The 18136-nt window shown below is 46.6% G+C and overlaps 1 protein-coding gene across 1 annotated transcript in view; it reads left to right on the top strand.

The window, feature by feature from the left end:
* FBH1 (F-box DNA helicase 1) overlaps positions 1-18136 on the top strand; it is a 52231-nt gene that overhangs the window by 14335 nt on the left and 19760 nt on the right. The window contains 13 exon segments of the mRNA XM_010366513.2: positions 1488-1618; positions 1720-1855; positions 3466-3656; positions 6317-6409; positions 6747-6838; positions 7970-8138; positions 8802-9024; positions 11167-11254; positions 11337-11423; positions 12088-12224; positions 15284-15383; positions 15475-15596; positions 17641-17716. Coding sequence (XP_010364815.2) covers positions 1488-1618; positions 1720-1855; positions 3466-3656; positions 6317-6409; positions 6747-6838; positions 7970-8138; positions 8802-9024; positions 11167-11254; positions 11337-11423; positions 12088-12224; positions 15284-15383; positions 15475-15596; positions 17641-17716 — 1645 coding nt within the window.

Below are 18136 nucleotides of genomic sequence, written 5' to 3'. Positions count from 1 at the left end.
CTCACTTCAATCTCCACCTCCTGAGTTCAAGTGATTCTTGTGCCTCAGCCTCCCAAGCAGCTGGGATTACAGACATGCGCCACCACGCGCGGCTAACTTTGTATTTTTAGGAGAGATGAGATTTCACCTTGTAGTCCAGGATGGTTTCAAACTCCTGGCCTCAAGTGATTTTCCTGTCTCAGCCTCCCAAAGTGCAGGGATTATAGGCATAAACCACCGTGCCTGGCCAAGAGTATGTTGTTTAATTTCCATGTATTTGTGGATTTTTCAGTTTTCCTTCTGCTGTTGATTTCTGGTTACATTCCATTGTGATTTAAAAAGATACTTTGTATAATAACTTCAGTGGTTTTTAAGTTTGTTGAAACTTGTTTTGTGGCCTAACAGGTAATCTATCCTGGAGAATGTTTCAAGTGCCCTTGAGAGGAATGTATATTTTGCTCTTGTTAGATGGAGTATTCTGTATATGTTTGTTCAGTCCACTTCGTCCATAGTGGTGTTCAGATCCTCTGTTTCCTTATTTATCTTCTGTCTGGTTGTTCCATTCATCATTGAAATGGCAGTGTTGAAATCACCTTCTGTTATTGTGTTGCTGTTTGTTTCTACCTTCGGTTCTGGTGGGTTGTTTCCTATATTTAGGAGCTCTAATGTTTGGTGCATATATATTTATAGTTATTATACCTTCTTGGTGAATTGACCCTTTTGTTCTTATGTCCTTTGTCTCATAACAGTATTTAACAGACAAAATTGACTTACAATCTGTTTTGTCTGATATTGGTATAGCCACAGCTCTCATATTATTTTGTTCTCATTAAAACTCTGAGCTATGTGTACTAATGTTTCAGATAGGGAAACTGAAGCTATAGCTTTTCCCAGATTCTGTAACTATAACAAGTTAGTGTTAGAACCAAGACCAAGACCCAGTTCTCCTAGTTTCCAATAAAAATGTCTGTAACATTTCTGCCTGATTTGCCTGGCTTTTGAATTGTGAGCTGTGATTGCTTTTCACTGGTAAAAGGTTATCTCTGTGTTTGTGGCTTAATCTGCCTCTTTCTTTCTTTCTTTCTTTCTTTCTTTCTTTCTTTCTTTCTTTCTTTCTTTCTCTCTCTCTCTCTCTCTCTCTCTCTCTCTCTCTCTCTTTCTCTCTTTCTCTCTTTCTTTCTCTCTTTCTTTCTTGTTTTTTTTTCCTGAGATGGAGTCTTACTCTGTCACCCAGGCTAACGTGCACTGCAGTGGCTTGATCTCGGCTTACTGTAACCTCCACCTCCCGGGTTCAAGTGATTCTCCTGCCTCAGCTTCCTGAGTAGCTGGGACTACAGGCGTGTGCCACCATGCCTGGCTAATTTTTCTATTGTTTTTTCAGTAGAGACAGGGCTTCGCCATGTTGGCCAGGCTGGTCTCGAACTCCTGACCTCAGGTGATCTGCCTACCTCATTAATCTGCTTTCTAATGGCCTTTGCCTCATGTTACTTTGTTTTTTAACTACATAGTTCATTCCTTGGAAGAAGCTGTACCATCGATACCTAATGAACGAAGAGCAAGCTGTTAGCAAAGTGGACGGCATCCTGTCTAACTGTGGCATAGAAAAGGAGTCAGACCTGTGTGTGCTGAACCTCATACGGTAAGCTTCACCTGTTGTAAGGAAGGCGTCGTTGAAGTCTTCCTTGTACATCAGTGCTTATGGTCACCCTACTCATGGCCTCTCCCATGAATGTCTTACAGATACACAGCCACCACTAAGTGCTCCCCGAGTGTGGATCCTGAGAGGGTGCTGTGGAGTCTGAGGGACCACCCCCTCCTCCCCGAGGCTGAGGCGTGTGTGCGGCAACACCTCCCTGACCTCTATGCTGCTGCCGGGGTAGGTCTGGAGGCTGCGGGAGAAGGCAGCATCTTATTTCACTGGAGGAAAGTTCAGTTGAGGGTGACTTTATATTTATTTTTAATATCTGTATTTAATCTCTGAATGCTTTGAAGCATTCATGTTGTAATTGTTCCCAATGGAGAAATAAAAGGCCATGTAATTATAGAGTCTTAGATTTAGAGGAAATTTAAAAAAATAATTTAGTCTGATTTCCCATTTGGTTGAGGAATCCTCTCTGAAATATTTCTGAAAAGTGGTCATCTAGCCTCTGAACACTTTTAATACTAGGATTTCTTTACAAGACAGCCCACCCCATTATTGACAACTTGGCTTATTTGAAAGGGACAGAAAAATTAAGGGTCTTGCTATAGTCACACAATGAAGTAATGAGAAGCTGGAAATAACCCTCAGTCTCCTTGAATCTCAGCCCTGTTGCTCATCTTCCAGTTCAGGGGTTCCCAGATTTAATCTTCAAGGCTACGTGCAACCTCTGCGTGCGTTTTGCTGGCCACAGAGGGCTGGGAACCCAGGCAACTGCATTTCTCTTTCTCTTGAAGAAGATGATTGCTGATGGTGGAGTGGGTCTTCTTTCAGAGGATGGTTGAAGTGAAAGGGGATGGGACGTTCCTTTCTGGAATGTGTTCTTTAACACAGAGACGTGTAGTAACTTAAGAATGGTAAAGGCTGGGTGTGGTGGCTCACGCCTGTTATCCCAGCACTTTGGGAGGCCAAGGCGGGTGGATCACCTGAGGTCAGGAGTTCAAGACCAGCCTGGCCAACATGGTGAAGCCCTGTCTCTACCAAAAATAAAAAAATTAGCCGAGCATGGTGGCATCTACCTGTAGTCATGGCTACTCTGGAGGCTTAGACAAGAAAATTGCTTGAACCTGGCAAGCGGAGGTTGCAGTGAGCTGAGATCGCATGACTGCACTCCAGCCTGTGTGACAGAGTGAGACTTCCTCTCAAAAAAAAAAAAAAAGATCTATGTCCACTATTAACTGTTTCTATGTAAGTGAACATTTATGGAGACATTGCTAAGAGGAGCATGCTGTCTGCACAGAATAAACTTTCCGTAATTTCATATTTATTTAACTTACCATGAAAAGTTATTACTAATAATAAATAGCAAGTTAACACCATCATGCTGGAGAATTGCCAGACTTTATTTCCCCCACAGCCTGTGTGCGGCCCTCTCCTGTGTCTGCATCTCTCTTGCCTCTTGGGTGGGCGCCCCCTGCTGGCTGTTTTTCTCTGGCCCCGCCAAGCACTTATGGGCCTGAGAGCCCCCGTGGCCTGGAGAGTAGAGTGGTGAGATGACAGGGAGCTCATATTTTTAGACTGTCTCTCTATCCAAGGTTCTATGTTAGATACTTCATCCATGTTATTTAATTAAAGAAAACTAAGATCTCAAATCCGAAAGTGATGAGAAGGAGTCCAGGGCAAACAGAAGGGCTCCCCTGTTTCCCAAATGCCACTTGGAAAGTTTGGTTTCAATCCAGTCTGCAGCCAGCAGCTGGACCCCCAGCTCGGCTCCTTCCTGCTGTGATTCGTATTAACCATGGCCTGTGTTTGGGCTGTCCCTCCTTCCCTGTGCTCCTGGCTTGCAGGGTGTCAATGTCTGGGCCCTGGTGGCGGCTGTGGTGCTCCTCTCCAGCAGTGTGAATGACATCCAGCAACTGCTTTTCTGCCTCCGGAGACCCAGCTCCACGGTGACCATGCCAGATGTCACCGAGACCCTGTACTGCATAGCTGTGCTTCTCTACGCCATGAGGGAGAAGGGAATTAACATCAGCAATAGGTAATGCCCTGGGAGGAGGGGAGGGGATGCTGTGATAACGGGAGAGTCCCAGATGTGGCAACAGGTCCAGCCCTGCCACTTAGCAGTATTAGCACCCGGCAGGCTGTGGGACCCACCCTGCTCCACCTCAGTGTCATCTTCTGCAGGAGCCAGGGGTGGAGAGTTTGATGTGGAAAGGCTGGTAAGAGCGCTTTATGAACGTACAGTTCTAGGTGGTTGCAAGATACCACCAAGGCCGATTTTACCATCATGGGTCCTGCAGCCTTAGGGGAAGCCCCTCGCCAAGAGAAGCCTTCCTTATTCACCTGTGGCCTCGCTTCCCTAGGAAAATGTTAGGCTCTGCTTCCTCCGTTTCCCACTTGTGGGATGGAGAAGACTCGTCCATCTTATCACGTGGGAGAGGCTATTGCGTGTGGGCTGCTGATTCACAGGGGCCCCGATGGTTTCCTCAGCAGGGTGGGGAGTGCCTGGGGAGTCGTGTGTGTCTGACAAACACTGAACACCTGTGCGTGTCTGATAGTTGTCCACGAGCCGGTCCACAGCTTAGAGCAGATTCCTGATCTAGTGAGGGAAGACAGGTCCTGTGTCAGTGAATGTGTGAAAAGGCATTTTAGTGAGTAATGAGCACTGCAGAGAAAATAGAACAGAGTGCTATGGGGGGAATGCTGCTTTAGAGGGGTGGAAAAAGCTTCTCTCTGAGCAGGTAGTTCCTGAGTGAAACCTGAGTGGAGGAGGAGGCGCCGTTTCACAACTGTGGGGAGAGCAGTTTAGGAGAAGGTGTAGATGCCTTAAGGGCCTGAGGATGGGAATGAACTTGGGACATGTGAGGAAGAGAAAAAGTGCAGTATGGCAAGGGTGGGAGGGAACACAAGATTGTGAAGGATGGACAGGAGCAGTTGAGTGATCTTACAGGCCCGGATTAGAAGGTAGAATAAAGCCAGGCTCGGTGGCTCACACCTGTAATCCAGCACTTCGGGAGGGGAGGCGGGCAGTTCGCTTGAGGCCAGGAGCTGGAGACCAGCCTGGCCACCAAGGAGAAACCCCATCTCTATTAAAAATACAAAAATTAGCTGGAAATTTTTGGTGGTACGTGTCTCTATTCCTCGGTTACTCGGGAGGCCAAGGCATGAAAATCACTTGAACCCCAGGAGGCAGAGCCTGCAGTGAGCTGAGATCATTCCACTGTACTCCAGCCTGAGCGACAGAGTAAGGCTCTAAAAAAAAAAAAAAAAAAATGTAGACTAAAACTCAGGGTGTGCTGGGCAGCTGGGGAGGGCCTTGTCCCTGAGTTGGAGTGATGGGGACAGGTAACTCGACTGTGCAGCCATCCTGGAGAAGCAGAGACCGTGGCGGGTGGGGTGGGGGAAGGGGTGCCTTCTCCAGGGAGACTGGCCCCTGAAAGTTGCAAGCCCTGAGAGGAAGGTGGCTGGTGGCACCAGGGGAGTGACTGGTGCCCAGGCATCAGTGGCAAGGTACCAGGAGGGAACAGGATTCCCCAGAAGCGTCCAAGAGTTTGCTGATGGGTGCCGTCTTGCCACATCCCCACAGGGTGGAGAGAACATTCTGGTGTCTCCTCTTAGGAGGACCCCGATCCCTCTGGATCAGGGCCCTGCCCTTGTACTCTCACCTAACATGAACTACTTCCTTATTGCACACACCACATTGGGGTAGCGCTTCAACACGGGAATTTCAAGGGACACACTTCAGTCCATGGCAGTATGTATGTTGATTTTTGTTGCGTTTCTATGTGTCTTCCTGTTTTTTCTGGGAGATAATATAATCACATCTGAAATGTTGGATTATTAAAGGTATTTGTTGCATTGGAGAGGTGGAGGCTTGCAGACGGGCTCTTCTCGCTCTGGGGATGGGGAGCAGTGGAGAGGTCGAGGCTTGGAGACGGGCTCTTCTCGCTCTGGGGATGGGGACCAGTGCACTCGATTGTTGGGGGAGTGAGTCCAAGCTCACCCCCGGTCTCCCCCACAGTCGAGGGGAGACTTGGAGAGGCTTTGGAATGGCATGTGCCAGCTGAGTCTGACGAGTCTAACAATGTCCTGTGCCTCTGCTGATTGAACTTTATCATCTTTGGTCCCTCTTGGTGACTTGGAGGCTGTTGTTTTCAGGTTCTTAGTAATCAGATCTTGTTATCCATAGCATAGTCCCTTTTCTTGGGACCTTAAACGATAGAATGCGTTCATGCTTCTAAAGCAATGACATGTCCTAAGAAGTAGACAGCAGAGCCACTGAGGTTTAGAAAGAGGCTGGTGTTTTTATCCGTAGGTGTAGTGAGTATCATTCAAACAAGAGTCTCAGTGCTGGGAGCAGTGTTTCCCTTTGCCTTCCACTGGTCCTTACAGCTTTTCTGGTTGTTTATCTCTTAAAGTCACAGCTGGTGCCCCTCATTCCCTGAAGAGCCTGTCCTGGTCTCTTCCTCCTCTTGGTGATATACATAGAAACTACACCTTTCCCAGGACTGTGTTATCTGAGAATGCTTTGCCAGCCATAGATATATTTAAATCCTTTTCTTTCTTTTTTCCATTAAATGGTGGTAGGTATTTTCTTTTTAGAAATGAGAAGGAGTTTAAATCCCTGTGAGAAAAAAAATAAAATACAGATTGTGACTTGAATTTGAAACTTTCTAAATCTACTTTTTTTTCTGGTAGGATTCACTACAACATTTTCTATTGCCTATATCTTCAGGAGAATTCCTGCACTCAGGCCACAAAAGTTAAAGAGGAGCCATCTGTCTGGCCAGGGTATGTGTATATGTCGGTCAGCCTGTGTTTTGTCTTCTGTCCTTGACTCTTCCTTATACTTAGGGAGGCAGATGTTTCGCTTCACTTTAGCAACGTCATTGAGGCATAATGTGCATTGCGTAAAATTCACCCATCCTAAGAGTGTAATTCAGTGATATTGCCTGAGTGTGCATCAGCATTATAATCTAGCTGTAGAACATTTTTATTCCTGTAAGGAGAGGCCTTTTTTTGGTCAGCTTTTGTATATCCCATTTGTCTGTTTGGTTTTTGGACAGCCTATCCCCTGGACTTTTCATGTCTTTCTGTTTTTCTCATTTCTCTTCTGTAATGATTATAGCAAGAAAACCATCCAACTTACACATGAACAACAGCTGATTCTGAATCATAAGATGGAACCTCTCCAGGTGGTGAAAATCATGGCCTTTGCAGGTAAGGGAGCCCACATCAGGTTCACCAGGTAGTGGTTTTCTGCCTTTTCTCCCTACAGCCCCTTCTCGCTACCCGCCAGGGCATTTTTGCTCTGATCTGTCATCCAACTAATCATTTGATAACAGATCAAATAATCAATCTCAAAAGCAATTGGCCAAGGAATCCTTGCTTCCCCGGACCACTGCATGAACATCCACAGTAGAATTCCTGTTGACGGGTAGTTCACAGCAGTTAGTTGGTGGGGTAGATGTCCCCGGGATTGAGCCCAGCATTGTGATGTTTGCTGAGGCGCAGACGGCTTCTGGAGAGGGAGGGCATGTTAATCTCCGGCCCAGGGTTTCAGTAGCTCTCCGGTTTTGTGGGGTGATGTCTAGAGGGTCTGCCTTGGATTCGGTTTTAACGTACATTCATAAATATATTATCTACAATTATCCTGCCTCTGTCAGCCACACCGATCCACTTACAGCCTCCTGAAGTACTTGCTTATTCTTTCATCACAGCCTTTGCTCGTGCTATTTGCTATTTTTTTCTACCTGTAATCCCTTCCTGCTCCTTTTGTGGCTAAATACCCTGCTAACAACAACGACAATGTATTAAATGCCTGCAGTGTGCCTGGGCATGGTGCTGATCCTAATAGCATTCCGTGAGGTTGCTTAGTTATTCTTATTTGATAGAGGAAGAAATTGAAGCACAGAGAGCCTTGCCCCAGGCTGAATAATTGGATTCGTGGTAGAGGCAGAATTCAAAACTGGACTTGTCTCTCTCCGGAGACGTGCTTTCCCCCTCCCTAACCCTCCCCTCCTGTCCTGAGGGGCATTTTTGCCCTCAGGAACCCTACCTCTAAGGGATACCCACTTACTTCTGAGAAGCAAACTGAAGCCCATGAGGTCAAGGGGTTCGCCTGTCCTTTGTCCCCAGGCTGGAGCCTACCTGAGCTGAGGCCCAGCCCACCTTCACTCGGCTTCGAATCTGCTGCTCTTTTTGTGGCACTACTTTTATCAGCACTGAAAAACTTGTCACTGTCCTGCTGTCAAGACAGAGGTGTGATAAGCCTAGACAAGGCCTGATTGGGGATCCCTGGGCATGTCTTGTCGGTCAGAGGGTCACCTCCTTTCCTCCTGGCTTCTCCAGGCACTGGAAAGACCTCAACCCTGGTCAAGTACGCAGAGAAGTGGTCTCAGAGCAGGTTTCTGTATGTGACGTTCAACAAGAGCATCGCAAAGCAGGCCGAACGCGTCTTCCCCAGCAACGTCATCTGCAAAACCTTCCATTCCATGGCCTACGGGCACATAGGGCGGAAGTGAGTAACTGCTATCACTAGTGGCGCTGTTGCTGCTGGCACGGTCACGTCTTACTGTTTTCCCATGACGATTACATGTGAGCTTACACCACAGTGACCCTGAGAAGTGTAGTGCTGTTATCTCCACTTACAGGCAGGAAATAAAAACATAGGTTTAGCCTTTTGTACTTTTATCCTGTAGCAACATATTGTTTACATATAATGCCGTCTTGCCGAGAGGGGTGTTGTCATGGAACTGAGGCACAGAAAGTCAGAATGACTTGCTTAAAGTTCAGAGTCTCACAAATCCTGATCCGTTGTAGGCTTTCCTTGGAAGGGAGTGAGGAAGACTTGGCCGAGGCACACTTGCCTCAGGTCTCCTGGATGTAGAGGCATCAGGGAACTCCGAGTGTCCCTCTGGGGATCTCCTGGAGCCCAGCTTCATGGTGGAATAGCAGTGTCTGCTGTAAGCTGGTTCCTCTTCTGGGTTGGTACATGGGAGTCCTGAAAGCCGTTTCCAGTCAGAAAAGGGCCATGCAGAACTTTCTTGCTTTAAAGCATTTGGTCTCGCCTGTGCATGGCACTTGAAGCTACCTCCTGGTGATGTCAGAGAGAGTGGAGGAGATGTTAAATAGCACCGAGCCAGAAGAGCCACGTGCTGTTCATTGGGGATGGGTATTGCAGGTACCAGTCGAAGAAGAAGTTGAATCTCTTCAAGTTAACACCTTTCATGGTCAACTCCGTCCTTGCTGAAGGGAAGGGTGGATTCATAAGAGCCAAGCTCGTGTGTAAGACTCTGGAGAACTTCTTTGCCTCCGCTGACGAAGAGCTGACCATTGATCACGTGCCTATTTGGTGTAAGAACAGCCAAGGACAGAGAGTCATGGTTGAGCAGAGTGAAAAACTGGTGAGTGTCTAAGTGTATGAAGTGTTAGGGATCTGAGGATGGGGGAAATGGGAAGTGTTAGGGATCTGAGGATGGGGAAATAGGAAGTGTTAGGGATCTGAGGATGGGGAACAGAGGAAGTATTAGGGATCTGAGGATGGGGGAAACGGGAAGTGTTAGGGGTCTGAGGATGGGGAAATAGGAAGTGTTAGGGATCAGAGGATAGGGGAACAGAGGAAGTATTAGGGATCTGAGGATGGGGGAAACGGGAAGTGTTAGGGATCTGAGGATGGGGAACAGGGGAAGTGTTAGGGGTCTGAGGATGGGGAACAGGGGAAGTGTTAGGGATCTGAGGATGGGGAAATGGGAAGTGTTAGGGATCTGAGGATGGGGAAATGGGAAGTGTTAGGGATCTGAGGATAGAGGAACAGGGGAAGTATTAGGGATCTGAGGATGGGGAACAGAGGAAGTATTAGGGATCTGAGGATGGGGGAAACGGGAAGTGTTAGGGGTCTGAGGATGGGGAAATAGGAAGTGTTAGGGATCAGAGGATAGGGGAACAGAGGAAGTATTAGGGATCTGAGGATGGGGGAAACGGGAAGTGTTAGGGATCTGAGGATGGGGAACAGGGGAAGTGTTAGGGGTCTGAGGATGGGGAACAGGGGAAGTGTTAGGGATCTGAGGATGGGGAAATGGGAAGTGTTAGGGATCTGAGGATGGGGAAATGGGAAGTGTTAGGGATCTGAGGATAGAGGAACAGGGGAAGTATTAGGGATCTGAGGATGGGGAACAGGGGAAGTGTTAGGGGTCTGAGGATGGGGAAACAGGGGAAGTGTTAGGGATCTGAGGATGGGGAACAGGGGAAGTGTTAGGGATATGAGGATGGGGGAAATGGGAAGTGTTAGGGATCTGAGGATAGAGGAACAGGGAAAGTGTTGGGGATCTGAGGATAGGGGAACAGGGGAAGTGTTGGGGTTCTGAGGATGTGGAACAGGGGAAGTATTAGGGATCTGAGGATGGGGAAACAGGGGAAGTGTTAGGGATCTGAGGATGGGGAAATAGGAAGTGTTAGGGATCTGAGGATGGGGAACAGGGGAAGTGTTAGGGATCTGAGGATGGGGGAAATGGGAAATGTTAGGGATCTGAGGATGGGGTAATAGGAAGTGTTAGGGATCTGAGGATGGGGGAAATGGGAAATGTTAGGGATTTGAGGATGGGGAACAGGGGAAGTGTTAGGGATCTGAGAATGGGGAAATGGGAAGTGTTGGGGATCTGAGGATGGGGAAATGGGAAGTGTTAGGGATCTGAGAATGGGGAAATGGGAAGTGTTAGGGATCTGAGAATGGGGAAATGGGAAGTGTTAGGGATCTGAGAATGGGGAAATGGGAAGTGTTGGGGATCTGAGGATGGGGAAATGGGAAGTGTTAGGGATCTGAGAATGGGGAAATGGGAAGTGTTGGGGATCTGAGGATGGGGAAACAGGGAGTGTGGGACAGCATTATTGCTTCTTTCACTTCTTCAGAACTGTTCGTAGGAGGTTGAGGGTGGGAGGGTGAGGCTATGGGCCCGTGGGGATGGCTGTGAATTGTTAGATATTTTCTCCTGTGGAGGACACTGGTGACCATCTCACTTAAGCCTCAGAATAGTCCTCCCATTTAACAAGAAGGCAGACATGGAATGACCTGCCTGAGTTTATAAGAACTTGTCACTGGGGTTTCTGGACCTCAAGTCTGATCTTAACTGAAGGCTGGAATCTCTCTTCTGATTTTCTTGGGTTATTGGTTCTATGGAATAGATTTTGCTAGTGGGAAATTCTGTTTCTTATTTTTATCAAGTCTTTTTCATTTGCCATTGTTTTTATGAATTAAGAATCGGTCATAAATCTAGAAAAACAATTTGGCTTTTTCTGGTCCACCTAACTGTTGTGACCTCTGCCCTGTCATGGGCGTGGCATGGTCCGGCTGCTTCCTGTCTCGGCACTGGAGACCCTCTGTGGTGTGGAGAGGCTGTTGAGGAGACCCAGGAGGTTAGGGAGGTGCCTGCGGTCCCCCTTCTGTGATGATGCCCTGGCTTCACTGCTGTATGGGAATTGAAAGTGTGACTGCAGGGTGCTGCCTTTGCCAGGGTCTCAAACTCTGGGTTACCATATACCTTCCTTCCTAGAATGGTGTCCTTGAAGCAAGCCGCCTCTGGGATAACATGCGGAAGCTGGGGGAGTGCACAGAAGAGGCGTACCAGATGACTCATGACGGTAGGCAGCTGCCGGATGGCGGGGACTGGCAAGTGGGACTGCTTTCCTGGAGTTACAACTCCTGCCTCTCTCCTTATTTTAGGCTACTTGAAACTCTGGCAGCTGAGTAAGCCTTTGCTGGCCTCTTTTGACGCCATCTTTGTGGATGAGGCCCAGGACTGCACACCAGGTGATACACTGTTCAGGACATCAGTAGTCTCAAATACGTAGAAACAGCACCATGATTATGTAAGAGAACATCTGTGTGAACTAAGTTGATTATTATTATTTGTGATAAAGAAGAGGATCTTCTTACTCACCTTAGGATTTCAAGCTGCCCCTTGCCCTCACCCGAGCAGATTTCTCTGTCACCATAGGTTTTACTTAGATTGTTCTTAACATGTTGACCAAGTTGTAGATCCGCAGATGATAGGGACCTAGACTCGTGCTCAGTGGGAAGAGATCGTCCATTGAGAGGGAAAAGGTTGTGTTGTCTATTTCTCAAGTGGCTGAGAGAGAACGGACAGTGTTAATGAGTCTGACTTCGTAGGTCAATTTTGAGTGCTGTAACATTAAAGACAATTTGCCTCATTTTAGATTTGCCTGTGTTGTTTTCTTAGGTTCCAACAATTCATCCAGGGCGAAACATAATCTGCATTCCTAGGACCAGAAACTGTTTCTTTTGTCCATTATAAAATAGCTGCTTTTGATGGAGTGTGCCTGTCCTGCAGGAAAAGGCGACCTTGAGGTCCCGTGTGCCCTGGCTTAGCTTCACGGAAGTGTTTTGTCCTTTTCTTTTTGCTGCCTGGGGTGGAGATCTCAAGGTTTCTCACTTTTCCTCTCATTGGTTACAGCTATCATGAACATAGTTCTGTCTCAGCCATGTGGGAAAATCTTTGTAGGGGACCCGCACCAGCAGATCTATACCTTCCGGGGTGCGGTCAACGCCCTGTTCACAGTGCCCCACACCCACGTCTTCTATCTCACGCAGGTAAGTGCACGTTCTGCATCAGAGCCATTTCTTCTCCCTCCCAGTGTCTTACGTGCTGGGCCCTGTGCAAGGTGGTATGCCAGGGCCCACCAGAGCTAGCAAATCCTTGCTTCTAAGTAGTGGTTCTCAAAAGTGTGGTTCTTGGGGTCTGCCAAGTCAGACTGTTTTCATAACAGGTGTGTGCACAGCAGTCATCTGAGAAAGAGCTACTGCGGCTGAACTGTGAACTGACGGCTGCTGCCGCCTTATATGTTTGTACTTAGAACAGTTGTTAGACCAGCGCTGGTTGTTCAGACTTGTGTATTTGGCACTTTTTCAAAGACGAGTGAAACAAGCTGCGACTTCAGGGAAAATAACTGACAGTGTTTGTTGTCAAAAATAACATCTTTGCTTTCAAGTGAAATTAAAATTTTGGCAAACTCTCCCATAAGGAACATGACAACTCACAGTGTCCTTGATTATGCAAAAAGTTTATTATGCGCTCCTTCCTTTCCAATCACATGTCTGTGTGGGGTTGAATTTTCTTCATGTGTGTCAACCAAGATAGTATATCACATCAGACAATGCAGATGTGAACACAGGAAGCCAGCAGTCTTCTGTTATGCCAGGCATTGAAGAGATTTGCAAAAATGGAACATGGTGCCATTCTTCTTGCTGAATTTTTTCTTTGTTCTGGGAAATATGTTTCAAAAAATATATTCTTTATGTCGTCACATAAGAGGCTTTTGGCTGGGCACGGTGGCTCATGCCTGTAATCCCAGCATTTTGGGAGGCCAAGAAGGACAGATCACTTGAGGTCAGGAGTTCAATACCAGCCTGGCCAACATGGTAAAACCCTGTCTCTACTAAAAATACAAAAATTAGCCAGGCGTGGTGGCTCATGCCTGTAGTGTCAGCTACTCAAGAGGCTGAGGCAGGAGAATCACTTGAACCCAGGAGGTGGAGGTTGCAGTGAGCCGAGATTGTACCATTGCACTCCAGCCTGGGCGACACGGTGAGACTCTGTCTTTAAAAAAAAAAAAGTTTTGAATCGTTACTTTTAAATGAATTAAAATTTCTAATATGGTAAATATAGATAGATAGAGCTCACGTAAATAAAAGCTCTTTGGAGGCTTTTTAAGTGTGATTTTTAATTGTGAAGCATCCTGAGACCAGAAGTTTGAGAACCACTGCTTTTAAGAAACTCATTTCTAATTAGAAGAGATGTCTCGGCCGGGCGCAGTGGCTCAAGCCTGTAATCCCAGCACTTTGGGAGGCCGAGGTGGGCGGATCATGAGGTCAGGAGATCGAGACCATCCTGGCTAACATGGTGAAACCCCGTCTCTGCTAAAAATATAAAAAATTAGCCGGGTGTTGTGGCAGGCGCCTGTAGTCCCAGCTACTCCGGAGACTGAGGCAGGAGAATGGCGTGAACCCGGGAGGCGGAGCTTGCAGTGAGCCGAGATTGCGCCACTGCCCTCCAGCCTGGGCGACAGAGCGAGACTCCGTCTCTTAAAAAAAAAGAAGAGATGTCTCACTTGGATGAAAGTATCAACTGTGCTGTGTTTTGTGATGTTACTGAAAGTTCCGTAGATGCCTCTGTTACTCTTCCCTTGAGCTCCTGCTGCTGTGGTGGTTTAGGGTAGCATCAGTGCAGAGGTGTTTTGTTCTTTTAATAGACAATAGTTTTTTAGAATAGTTTCAGATTTCCAGAAAAATCGAGAGGAGAGTTCTCATATGTCCTGTACTCAGTTTCCCATTACTAACATCTTATCATCTTATATTAATGTGGAACACTTGTCACGATAACGAACCAACATTGATACATTATTATAGGCTGAAGTCCATGGTTCATTTGCATTTCCTTAGTTTTGAAATAATGTCTTTTGTGACTTCAGGATCCCATCCAGGATCCCACATTACATGTAGCCATGTGTCATGAGGCTCTTCTTGGCTGTGACAGTTCCTCAGACTTTCCCTATTTCTGATGTGACGTTCACAGTTTCCAGAAGTTCCAGTAAGGCGTTTGTAGGCTGCCGCTGTGCTGGGATTTGTCTAATGTCTTTCCTCATGGTTAGGCTAGAGTTCTGGGTTCTGGGAGGAAAACCACAGAGGTGAAGCTCCATTTTCTTCACATGCTGTCGAGGTGCATGCTGTCACCGTGGCTCATGACTTGAGGTGGACCTTGACCCCCTGGCTGATGTAGTGTTTGTCAGGTTTCACCACTGTAGAGTTCCTCTTTTCTTTCATCCTTTCCCTAGTGGATGCTTTGGAAGGAAGTCTCTATACACTAAGTGTTGAAGAATCTTCATAAATTATTTGGAAATTCTTCTGCAAAGGAGATTTGTTTCTTCTCTCCCATCTATTTAAATATTCAATCATTTATCTAAATATGAACTCGTGGATATTTACGTTCTAATTTCAGTTCTGGTTCACCAGAATAGTTTTATAGTAACAAAGTCGTGTTTGTTTAAAGTCTAGTTTTCGTTTGCTATTCACCAAAGCACCTGAAGTTGTGTGTGCACGAAAACAGGCCGTACACACCCTGAGTGTAGGAAAGAATGATATCTTGCCAGCTGGAGGGGCCAAGGAAGCAGGGTCTTGGGCAGAGTTTTGAAGGTTAGGAAGTGACTTTGGTAGATGAAAGTCAGACAGAAAGCAGCGTGGGCTGACGCAGGGCAGCATGGGCAATGTGCAGGTGCTAGGGCTTCTGCCATGGCTGGTTGGTGCGGGGCAGTGGTTTTAAAGGTAGTGTGGAGAGGGATCTCAAAGGCAAGGGGAGAAGCCCTCCTTACCCTATTTTAATCTTTTGTTTGATTTAGACTTCACTAGATTTGATTTGGAGAAAAGGGTAGATTTGCTTAAAAGAAAACTTTACTATTGGTGTTGAGAATAATGGAAAATAAAGACTGCCGGGTTGTGAAGGGCCTAGAAAGTGAGCCTGTGAAGTTCGCTTTACGTGCGGGGGGTCAGGAATAACTTGTCGGGTCTGGCCTGCCCGGGCTGTGGTGGCAGTGATGGAAACGCACGGACACACCGCAGGGCGGGCTTCTGACTCCCTCTGTCTTGCTGTTTTCCAGAGTTTTCGGTTTGGTGTGGAAATAGCTTATGTGGGAGCTACTATCTTGGATGTTTGCAAGAGAGTCAGGAAGAAGACTTTGGTTGGAGGAAACCATCAGAGTAAGGCTTTTAATTACTTTTCTCTTTTATGTTACAAAAGTTTTCAGTTTTTATTTCAATTTGCCATAGAGCTTGTGCTCTCTCCCTAAAGGTGGCATTAGAGGTGACGCAAAGGGGCAAGTGGCCTTGTTGTCCCGGACCAACGCCAATGTGTTTGATGAGGCCGTACGGGTGACGGAAGGGGAAGTCCCTTCAAGGATACATTTGATTGGGGTAAGAGTACTCTTCTGTTGACCACTTCATGCACAGAAACGTTGTAGATGAAACATACCCAGTGAAAATGTTCACCTTCATTGGGATTATCACGCAAGAAAGCATTTGGGTTTTTGACTCTTTCCACCGGGCTGCACCATGGCTGGTCTGTATCCCAGGCCATTCTGATTATGCCAGTGAAACATTCCTGGAAAGGCAGACACAAGAAGGGCTGGGGATCTTAGTTTCCGCTCTTTAAACAATGAATGCTCTTCTTCCCTTGACAATGCCAGTGAGGCCGCGGGTTACTGGAAGCTTTTCTGGTTGTGTGTTGTCATTAGTGTGAGAACAGCTGAGCTGACAACACGCGGAGTACACACCTAGGCTCTAGTTCTGACTGGTCACTAACCGCGTGTGGCTGGGGGCAAGTCACAGCTTCTGTGTGCCTCATTCTCTCCACCTCTGAGGTAAAATAATGCCTTGCCTTACCTGTTTCACAGGGAGTTAGAAGGATTCAGTGGCATGTTTACAGCATTTTTAACCCTGAAGCAAAGTTTTATGACAAAAAGATATTCACTCATTCATTTGTGGAAATGTTTTCAAGAGCCTACTATGCATTAGGTACTCAATGAATCATAATCAAAAGATGTTTTAAGTTTTTCATTTATAAAGACTATATAACAATGGTATAGAAATTTTGGAACCTAGAAAAGAACACATAATCCCAGTATTTCATATAATAGTTCTCATTTTTGCTATTTTTGTCTTTGTCCTTCTGGATGTGTATTTTTGCATAATTGCAAGTATAGGGTACCTAGAAATGGATGTTGTTTTTCACTCAACACATAGGCATATTTTCTTTCATTACTATTTTAATGACCTTATAATATTTGGTCTGGTAAATAATAACATAATTTAGCCATAGTCATTGTTGTAAGAGAGTAGTATTTTTGGAATATCATCCACACTGGCATGATGTAAAGCAAGTGGTTCTCTCTACCTCTCTTAAATCCACTTATCACCTGTACCATGTGTCATTACACATGACCACACATCTGGTTGTGGGTTTTAATGTCAACTGTGTTATTCTGCCTGCTGTTTTATGTGAGTGTTTTATGTGTCCCTCCCTAAAAGATGTCAAGTCCTTGGAGTGTGAGGCCCTGATCGTATCTGTTTTCTGTGTGGGGCCTGGTGCTGTGTGAGTGCCAGAGCCCAGCCAGTGCTCAGCAGATACTCTTGGTAGATCTGGGCTAAACAGGGCAGTCAGGCTGTCTCCTCCAGGAGCTGACCTGTAAAAATGTAGAAGAATCTGGACCTAGAGACATTCTGTAGTTTCTTTTTTTTTTTTTGAGACAGAGTCTTGCTCTGTCACCCAGGCTGGAGTGCGATGGTGTGATCTCGGTTCGCTGTAACCTCCGCCTCCCAGTTCGAGAGATTCTCGTGCCTTGGCCTCCTGACTAGCTGAGACTATAGGTGTCTGCCACCACACCCGGCTAATTTTTGTATTTTTGGTAGAGACGGGTTTCACCAGTGTTGGCCAGGCTGGTCTTGAACTCCGGCCTCAAGTAATCCACCCACCTCAGCCTCCCAAAATGCGGGGATTACAGGCATGAGCCACCGTGCCCAGCCTGTAGTTCTTTTCTCACAAGAAACTGGTAAATGTGCATGCCGAGCACTTTGTATTCAGGCACCATTTGTATTCTTTAGAATCGTCTTATGTTCCTGGAAGGTGCTTAACTTGCCTTTTTATTGATGCGAAAGCAGCGTGCAGCTATAGATCTTGCCTTTTTTAAAAGAGTAGGAAGAGTTTGAGGTAGCAGCGGTATCTTAGAACGTGGTCCCTGGGAGTGTTCAGGCCACGTGGCAGCCTCGCGCTTTCTGCTTCATGAAGTTTCCTGCTTGCCGCCTGTGCTTTGGGTGTAAGTCAAGATCCATTTCCAAGAAACCATCTCATTTCAAAACCCCATCCCTGCATTTGCTTTATTTTGTTTTGTTAAAGCAACAACAAGCAAAACAAAACAAAAAACAACAAAAAAACAAAAATCCCACCAAAAAACTTTTTCAGGGGATTAAATCATTTGGATTGGACAGAATCATTGATATTTGGATCCTTCTTCAGCCAGAGGAAGAACGGAGGAAACGTGAGTACCCGCCTGGCCTTGGTGCATTGGAAGGAAGCACCCAAGGGACAGGGACGAGAAAGAAGCAGGCCCGGTCTGAGTCAGGGACTCGTTTCCCTCCAGAGAAGGGAGAGCTAGAGCTCTCTTCCCATGAAGAGGGGGGTGCCTCAGGCCTCCTGTTTTCATAGGTACTGACAGATTTTTCCAGATCCTCCTCACAGGAGCCTCAGTCTCTTTCCAACACTGGTCCCATAGGCTGTCTTCCCCTGCATCTTTCTGTCTGCCTGGGCCACTTTATATGTTGTACACTTCCACGTGGGCCCCAAGTGATAGTGTCGAACATTTCTATAGCGCTTTTCTTTTCCTGTTGACTGCGCTATTTCAAATCCCTGTGAAGTAGGTGAGGATCTTGAGCCTAGGGTTTTGCTCCTCAGTCGGAGA

This window comes from Rhinopithecus roxellana, chromosome 11 (genome assembly GCF_007565055.1).
Source record: "Rhinopithecus roxellana isolate Shanxi Qingling chromosome 11, ASM756505v1, whole genome shotgun sequence".
In the NCBI taxonomy this organism is placed as follows: domain Eukaryota; kingdom Metazoa; phylum Chordata; class Mammalia; order Primates; family Cercopithecidae; genus Rhinopithecus; species Rhinopithecus roxellana.
This window is presented reverse-complemented; position numbering and strand designations above follow the sequence as displayed.